The sequence below is a fragment of the Oryzias melastigma genome, linkage group LG10 (assembly GCF_002922805.2).
Source record: "Oryzias melastigma strain HK-1 linkage group LG10, ASM292280v2, whole genome shotgun sequence".
In the NCBI taxonomy this organism is placed as follows: domain Eukaryota; kingdom Metazoa; phylum Chordata; class Actinopteri; order Beloniformes; family Adrianichthyidae; genus Oryzias; species Oryzias melastigma.
In genome coordinates this window covers 29029160-29037552 of record NC_050521.1, presented here as the reverse complement: position 1 = coordinate 29037552, position 8393 = coordinate 29029160, and the positions used below count along the sequence as shown (strand labels likewise).

General features: G+C 52.7%; 2 protein-coding genes and 1 long non-coding RNA gene across 3 annotated transcripts in view; 2 read left to right on the top strand and 1 right to left on the bottom strand.

Moving 5' to 3' along the window:
• Positions 1-6308, top strand: part of maml1 (mastermind-like transcriptional coactivator 1) — a gene marked incomplete in the record, with an annotated part of 13871 nt that extends 7563 nt beyond the window's left edge. The window contains 3 exon segments of the mRNA XM_024260427.2: positions 120-350; positions 1598-1724; positions 4143-6308. Of these exon segments, the coding sequence (XP_024116195.1) occupies positions 120-350; positions 1598-1724; positions 4143-5095 (1311 nt within the window).
• A 680-nt stretch (positions 6309-6988) lies between these two features.
• Positions 6989-8174, top strand: ltc4s (leukotriene C4 synthase). Its single transcript, XM_024260439.2, has 5 exons — positions 6989-7125; positions 7316-7415; positions 7540-7610; positions 7681-7762; positions 7965-8174. The coding sequence occupies exons 1-5, from the start codon at positions 7068-7070 to the stop codon at positions 8104-8106; spliced, it is 453 nt and encodes a 150-aa protein (XP_024116207.1). The 5' UTR covers positions 6989-7067; the 3' UTR covers positions 8107-8174.
• Positions 6994-7444, bottom strand: LOC112137901. Its single transcript, XR_002917659.2, has 3 exons — positions 7321-7444; positions 7193-7256; positions 6994-7115 (listed from the first exon to the last, which is right to left on the bottom strand). It is a non-coding gene; the product is annotated as an uncharacterized LOC112137901 (long non-coding RNA).
• Positions 8175-8393: the final 219 nt, after the last annotated feature.

Sequence of the window (8393 nt, the reverse complement as noted above, 5' to 3'; positions counted from 1 at the left end):
GTAGAAACATCTGCTGATTCCTAAAGAGAAGAAAACCTGAAGTCCTCCAATAATCTACCAGATCACATTATTGATCCTCCAATCACAGTCAAGTTCTCTGACTCCTGTCTGACCCACAGGACCAGAACAACTACCCAGCTCCTCCCCACGGCGCCACCAACGCCATGACGTCTGTGTCCGGGAACAACCCCTGCGCCGCCCAGCCCGCTGTGAACTCCGCTGGGGGTAACCATGGCAACGCACCCTACCTGAACAACCAGGCGGCGGTGGCGGCTGCTCTGAAGCAGCAGATCCTGGAGCAGCAGAAGAAGCAGCAGATCCTGCAGAGGCAGCAGCTCATGGCTGAACAGGTACGACTCACCTGTGGGTCCAGGTCCTCTGAGGGAGACGCACAGGTCCTCTCAGCTTCAGGTCATTTCAGCTTCAGGTCCTCTCAGCTTCAGGTCTGCTGTCTGATGTTGTGGGTGTTTTATCAGGTGTTTCTGCTCCGTGTCCTAGAGACTGCTCTCTAGTCCTTTCTGTTTGACAGATTTTGACTAATCACCTGAAGGGGGTGTTCTCTTCCTGAAGCCAATCACAGGACGGCGCTCTCAGTCCCAGAGCAGTCTTCACGTCCGCCGCTGCGTTCTGACCTCTGACCTGCTGCTCTAATCTGAAAACCTCATGTTCTTCATCATGGATGCAGTTCTCTTGTCAGCCAGCAGAGGGCGCCATCTCACTGAAGGAGCTCGGAACACTTTGGAATCTGAAGCCTAAACGTTTGAATTTACCTGTTTTTTCTGTTCATCTGGTATTATTTAAGCAGCACAGCCTCACCTGTGTAGTACCAACATTATTCTGTTATTTTCCTTTTTTATTCAATTCAATTTTATTTATGTAGCGAAAAATCACAAAGAAAATTTGCCCGATTAGGCTTCATGCAGGTCATTTTACAGATGCAGAAGTTAGTCATACAATATGAAGAAATAGCTAAAGACTAAACAGACTAAATAAACTGGTTATCTCATCCTTAGACCCTCCCTCCCAGTAAGGAAAAACTCCTAAAAAACCTGAGTCAGGATAAAAGAAGAAACCTTAGGGATTCCCACATGAGGGAGATCCTATCCCAGGACGGACAGGCGATACCAGAACAGTTAGAGAAAGATTAGCTTCTACTACGTATCTAAATTAAGAAGTACAGTCCACGGCCAGGAGCAGGAGGAGAGACGACTCGCACGATGTCTATTCTCAAACTAGACATGAAATTCTACAAAACAGGAGATTCCAGCAGGAAAAACAGGATTCAGTTTGCTGAACCCCACAGCGGGTCCTCCGCTCTACGGTGCCTCCGTCTGATCGCCGTTCATCTTCCACCTCGTTTATTAAAAGAAGAGATTGCTTTTGTTCAGAAACGACAAATAATGATCATGTTCTCTCTTGTATTCAACAAACTCTCAATCACAGAACATTCTGAAAAGGTCACTTTTAGTTGTAGTTTTATTTTGATGATGTCACAGCCGGACGCCATGAGGCGCCGGCGCTTCCAAACGGGTAAACCCTCAGATGGCAGATCTGGTCTTTGATTCCTCGTGTTTGTCTGTGTGTGTCCGGCGTACAGGAGAAGCGGCAGCAGGACCAGCAGCTGCAGCGACACTTGACCCGGCCTCCTCCTCAGTACCAGGATCAGTCTGGACCGCCGACCAATCAGAACCCGTTCCCTCAGCAGCAGGTCGGACAGTTTCCAGGTGAGTTGCTAGTGGTTCTGCAGGTGAGGCATCATGGGTATTCTGATCAAGCTGGGAGAGCGTGGAACCAGAGCCTTTAAGCTTTCATTTGGTGCTTAAAGTGAGTGTTCTGTTTTCCCATGATGCTTTGCATTGTTTGGTTTCTTGAACAGTTTCTCAAACTCAGAGCAGACGTCATCAGTGTACGTCCAGATCTAGAACTTTGAAGATGTCAGAGTCTGGCTTCAGACCTGTTCAGGTGACTCCTCTGTCAACACCAGGACTTTGATTCTACACCTGTCTAAAGAACCCATGATCTGTCGCATGATCCAGAAGTTTTACAACCACCAGCATGAAGCCCCGCCCCCAACTGCAGTCTGCACTCATCCTTCAGACCAGAACAACTATTGAGGAGATTTAGGATGCAGGTCTGGATAAAACGAGGCCCTTTCCGGATAAAACCAGGACCGGTCCGGATAAAACCAGGACCGGTCTGGATAAAACCAGGGCCGGTCCGGATAAAACCAGGGCCGGTCCGGATAAAACCAGGACCGGTCTGGATGAAACCAGGGCCGGTCCGGATAAAACGAAGGCCTTTACAGATAAAACCAGGACCGGTCCGGATAAAACGAGGGCCGGTCCGGATAAAACCAGGGCCGGTCCGGATAAAACCAGGGCCGGTCCGGATAAAACGAGGGCCGGTCCGGATAAAACGAGGGCCGGTCCGGATGAAACCAGGGCCAGTTCAGACCCGGAGGGAAGACGGCTGGTTCTGGGTATTCCACTGACAGACACGTGCTGATCCAAAAGCACCTTCACTTTCATCCTCCCCAGTTTCATGTCGGGAGGAGGAGCAAAGGCTGAACAGCAGGTGGTCAGGAGGGTTCACGGCTCCGAGCTGCTACGACAGGTCATTGCTGCTACGACAGGTCGTTGCTGCTACGACAGATCGTTGCTGCTACGACAAGTTGTTGCTGCTACGACAGATCGTTGCTGCTGCGACAGATCGTTGCTGCTGCGACAGGTCGTTGCTGCTATGACAGGTCATTGCTGCTATGACAGGTCGTTGCTGCTATGACAGGTTGTTGCTGCTATGACAGGTCGTTGCTGCTACGACAGATCGTTGCTGCTACGACAAGTTGTTGCTGCTATGACAGGTCATTGCTGCTACGACAGATCGTTGCTGCTGCTACGACAGATCGTTGCTGCTGCGACAGGTTGTTGCTGCTACGACAGGTCATTGCTGACGTTCAGATAAACCGGAGACCTTTTTACTGCACCAGGCCGCTCCTGCTAACAGGAAGTGAAACTCTTTTGACTGTCAAAGCAGCTGCTAAAGTTAGTAACTGCTGGTTCAGAAACGTCTCTGATGGACCGTCAGTCTTTCATGACTGAAACTCATCTAATTCACAGGAAGCAGATAGATGAAAACACTGAAACATTGGAGCATTACAGACAGAAAATATAAACACGAAGGAGTGTTGAGCGTTTTGTGGTTTTTAGATGCAGAAGGTTCAGAATAATCATCGGTCACCTCAGACCTCATGGCTGTGGGACAAGGAGAATATGCTTTAGAAACGAGGCAGAGCATGACAACATTTAAGGTGGAATCCACTTGTTTAGCTCTGCATTTTTACAGAACAACCAAACATAAACCTGAATGTTTGCATTTTTGTGTAAGGTTTGGCTGGCAGGCCTAGAAACACTTCAGATCATTGACGTGAACATCAATGGACAGCTCAACCCCTCCCCTCCTGTTCCAAACAGGAAGTAGCAGTGGGTTCCCATTGACTTCCATTGAGAAACACAGTTATTTCTCAGTCATTTTATTGGTCAGAATAATCATTCTTCCTCTGATGCTTCCTTCTTAACATGTTCTTTATAATCCTATTTTTTAAAAGGTATTTTTTTCTTTATCGCCAGTTATTCAAGTTATAAACTGACCAATCAAATGCCTCAGTAAAAGCATGTGGCTCCTTCTGGCCCCGCCTCCAATGTTTGATTGACAGATTCTTCCGAGCTACTTTCAGTGGGAGGGGTGTGGGCTTAGAACAAGCCAGAACAAGCTCACTCCTGATTGGCTGACAGTACGTCCTCTAAAAACGTGACTCAGACCGACTCGGACTAATCGCTGTCGACGGGTTCCAATCCTGGTAGTCGTACCAGGAAGTGGCGGCGAACGCTCTGGCCTGATTTTGTGAGGGTGGAAGATAATGCATTTCCTATGGGGGGGGACCTCAACGCTTGATATGTCCAGTTCTTATGAAACGGTCTATGCTTCAGATGTCTAACATGGTGAAGCAGGAGTTAATGGTGTTGGTTTCATTGCATTCTGGGTACCACCAAAGCCCGTTGATGCATGTGAAGCAGTATGAAGCAGTTTGAATCTGTCTGAAGCAGTCTTATCTTTCTGAAATCGAGCGTTTCCTCTCTCCTCAGCTTCCTCTCAGCCGATGGGGAACGGCTCCATGGGCGTTTCCAGCAGCAGTTCCCGCGTCTTCTCCCAGAACCAAAGCATGATGGGAATGACCATGGGACAGGGGGGAGGCCCCGGAACCACCGTAGCTCCACCCACAGCTGCGAGCCAGGCCGACATCAGTCTGGCGTCGTGTGGTGGCGGAGGAAGTGGTGCCGGCGTGGACCCCCTGTACAATAACCTGAACCTGCAGCACGGTCTGCAGCGCCAGCAGATGGGCGCCATGAGCGCCCCCTACAGGCAGAGCGTGCTGGGCCAGCAGCACCTGAAGCCGCAGCCAAACGTCGCCATGTTAAAGCAGCAGCAACTGGCTGCCGCCCGCATGCCCGGCGCCATGCAAAGCACTATGGGAGGCGGGCTACAGGCTCAAATGCAGGGGGGTCAGGGCGCCACCTGGCAGCAGCAGCAGCTCGCCACCCAGCCGGCCTCCGGAAACGCCAGCCTGCCTCCAAACGTCTTCAATAACCCCCCCAACGCCTTCCACATGCAGCGTGTCCCCAAGATGGCCCCGGCCCCCGTCCCCTTCGCCAGCAGCCTCGGCGGGCTGCCCATGACCGGCATGAACCCGGGGCAGCAGATGATCCAGACCAATATGGCCGCCCAGCAGAGGGCCCCGCCCCCCGCCCCCAACATGGGCCAACCTCTGGCCAATCAGCAACAGGCTCAGCAGCAGCCGGCCAACCAGAACCTGTCGGACATGGTGGCCTTCGGGCAGCAGGTGAGCGGGCGGCCGGCGCTGCAGTGTAACCAAGGTTACCAGATGAGCAGGACGGCCAATCAGCAGCAGCAGCAGGTGTCCTTCGGCTACAATGCCGCGGCCGGGAGCTTCGCCGCCGAGAGCGAACTGGTGGACTCGCTGCTGAAGGGGCAGGAGTGGATGGCTGAGCTGGACGCGCTGCTCGCCAACCACCAGTGAGGGTCCACGCCGGAGCCGCCGCCCACTTCCTGCTGCAGGCGCGAAATTGGGCGGGGTTTGTCTGCGCCCTAATCTGTGGAGCGGCTACCGAAAGCCGCCAAGATCCAGTCAGCCGACCCGACCCGTGTGGCCCAGCCGGGACTATGGGCCCGGCCCAGAAACGAGAACACTGATCTCCGCTGGCCCCGAAGAATAAGTTAGTATAGGGGTCCCGATCCGGACGGGGCGTCCCGATCCGGACGGGGTCTCCTGCAATGGTTTCTGGTTTCGTCCCCTGAAGGAGATCTTTGTTCTGAGGAGAGCCCAGTCCCATCAGCCCGTTTGGACCTGATGACCCGGTTCTGGATCAGCTGGCACTAAGACTACTCCTGAAGCTCCGGCTCAGCGCAAAACCACTGTATTGACCCCACAGCGCCTCCTGCAGGCCAGCAGGGCATTGCAGCCAGACGACCCATTTTAATGTTCTGATGAGGTGAAGTCGCTCTGAACCCATCGAGGAGGAAAGGAGGGGGCGGAGCCACTTTAAAGGACCTGACCTGTGAATTCTGGAGTCTGCTGTTACCGAGTTCACCGTCTGTTTAGAACCAAGCAGGGGTTCTGATCCAACAGGGAGGACGAACTCCGAACCCTAAAGACAACCGGGTCCTTTAAAGTTTGACTCCTTACCTCCTCCCGTCTTCTGAGCGTATCCAGAACCTCAGGCGGTTCTGAAGGTCTGACAGGTTTCCTGGTCTGTGGTGGAGAGAGATTCTAGCATACCGCTCTCCACCTGAAAACCCAGACCTGAGCCTTCCGCTGTCATGTTTTCTTCCTCTGGAAACTCGTGACCCCTGATGCTAAAGACCACCTCAAGCAGAAACTCATCTGGACCAGAACCAGAGTCCAGTCTGTCCTTCAGACGAGTCGTGTTCAAAGGTGAGAGCTGGCTCCACCCAACACGAGGGTCCGGTTCTGGTCCGGTTCCGGTGGGCTCAGAGCGCTTTCAGCCGTCGGGTTCTGGTTGGGTTCTGCTCCTGCCGGTTCTGTTGGGCCGGCTGCTGCGGGCGTCTGTGTAAATGCCTATAAATATGTTTGTATGTCGGCCTTTCCTAATGACCTGCAGAAGATAGAAGTTATTTTTATATATGGCAGCAGATTTTTGTAAGTATTTTATACTTTTGATATGTTCTCTGTAAAACAAGAGTATTATGTCAAATATAGTTCTGTAGAAACACGCCGCCTCCTCATTCCACCGCAGGAAGTGCCTCCTCGCCATCCGCATGCTTAGACTAGAACTCTCAGGAAGTCGCCGTTATGGCCCGGCTCCACCCGCGGCTCCAGCTCCACGCATACATGCAAATCCCCCTCCAACACACAAAGCTTCATCTGTGATCAGAGGAGCTTCAGGAGAGGTGTCGTCAGGGTCAGGGGTCACTGGATAACCAGAGCGTCCTGCTAACAGGACTAAAGACTAAAAATAGAAAATAATTTGATTAGAACCAAATCTGCATCATATTTTCCTATCCAGAGCAGAACAGGCATCTGTTCACGAGCTGGAAAAGATAAAATCGTCTTTCTGATCAACATCAGCTGGAAAACAAAGTTTTACTACATTCAAGGTTTTTAGTTAAAAGTTCTGAAAAGATAAAGTTTGAATTTCAGTTAAAAGCAGAAAACAGCTGAAGATGGTTCCAATGAGAAAGATCAAAGTAAAGTCAGGAGAGTTTGTCTGAGGTTCAGTGAACGCATCACGGACTCTAGAATGTTTCAAACTTTATCGACTGCAGATTTGAGAACAAAGAGCTTGATGGATCCGTCAGAACAATGCTCTGAGTCCTGCTCTAAGCTCTGAAGAACACCTGAAAACAGAACCTAACTACACACCTGGCAGGTCCGGCCTCCATGAAGGCTGGTTCTGTCAGCAGTGGCTCCGCCCCCCCCAGCAGGTAAGCTCTCTGCTCTCTCACCTGCCTCAGTCTCCACCTCTGCAGAGATGATGGAGGACGCTGTCAGCCTCGGCGCCGTCACCCTGCTGGGAGTCCTGGAACAAGGTAGGAGGTCCAGACTCAAACCGGGTCAGACAGCAGAACCTGTCCCTGTGGGGACCATGTGTCTCACCTGTGTGAGTTCGGCCTCAGAGATGCTGTGACGGTCCAGCATCAGGATGTCAGAGTCCAGATCTCTGTAAAGTATCAGGATGAAGAAGCAGAACTTTCTGACAGAACCGGGTCTCTGTTCCAGCTTACTTCTCCCTGCAGGTCATTTACGCTCGCAGGAAGTTCTCAGTCTCTCCTCCCGACACCGGCGGGCCCCCAGAGTTCCAGCGGGTCTTCAGAGCTCAGTCAGTATCTGCCGTCCCGCCAGCAGGACTTTGGTCTGAGCAGTAAACCGGACTGGAGGATCCGCCTCCAGGATCTGGGCGGGGTTCCGGGCTCTGGTCTCAAACGTCTGCTGCTCCTCCGCAGGGCCAACTGCTCCGAGTACTTCCCCATCTTCATCACGGTGCTGTGGCTGGCTGGAGTCTTCCTCAGCCCAGGTGAGGCGGCTGCAGGTACCTGAGCCGTGGCGCTCTGGCGCCCCCTGCTGTCACTCTGTGTGTGTTGCAGGCCTGGCCTCCGTCTGCGGGCTGCTCTATCTGCACGGACGTCTGCGCTACTTCTGGGGATACTCTGCGTCTGCGCAGGGACGGTAAGTCTGACCGGGTCGGACCTCCAGAACCCTCAGCTGATCTGCTCTCACCACACAGAGGAGCGGCCGGTCTGGATCAGAGAAATGGACCGAGGAGTCCAGTTCTCTGCTCCAGGCGCTGGTTCTGGTCGGGCTGTTGTAACCTTAAGTGCAGACGGTTCTGTGTGGTTCCTGGACCGCTCAGCTCAGTGTTTCTTTCCAGGCTGGCTCCGCTCTACTTCAGCGCCAAGGTTCTGTGGGTTCTGATCGGGCTCTCTGCGGTGGGGATTCTGCTGACGTCCCTCCGGGTCTACCTGAACGTGGACCTGCTGCAGGAGCTCGGTTCTGCCCTCAGCCCGCTCTGAGATGACTCAGTTTCTGTCGTGGTTCTGCTGTTGAGTTCCATCAGAACAATAAAGATCCGGTTCCTGCACTGTTGTGATGTGTGTTTGTGAAGGTCCTGGCTCCGCCCCCTCTCAGCTGCTCCTGTTTCCATAGCGACTCAGAAGAACTCGTTCAGCGAGGACCATGTGACCTCTGAACTTCAGTCCTGTCGGTCAGTCGATCCGGTTTAATACGATAGAAATGTTGGGATTCACCAGCAGGCGGCGCCAAACTCAAACCCGTGGAGCAGAGACGGTTCTGAAGGTTC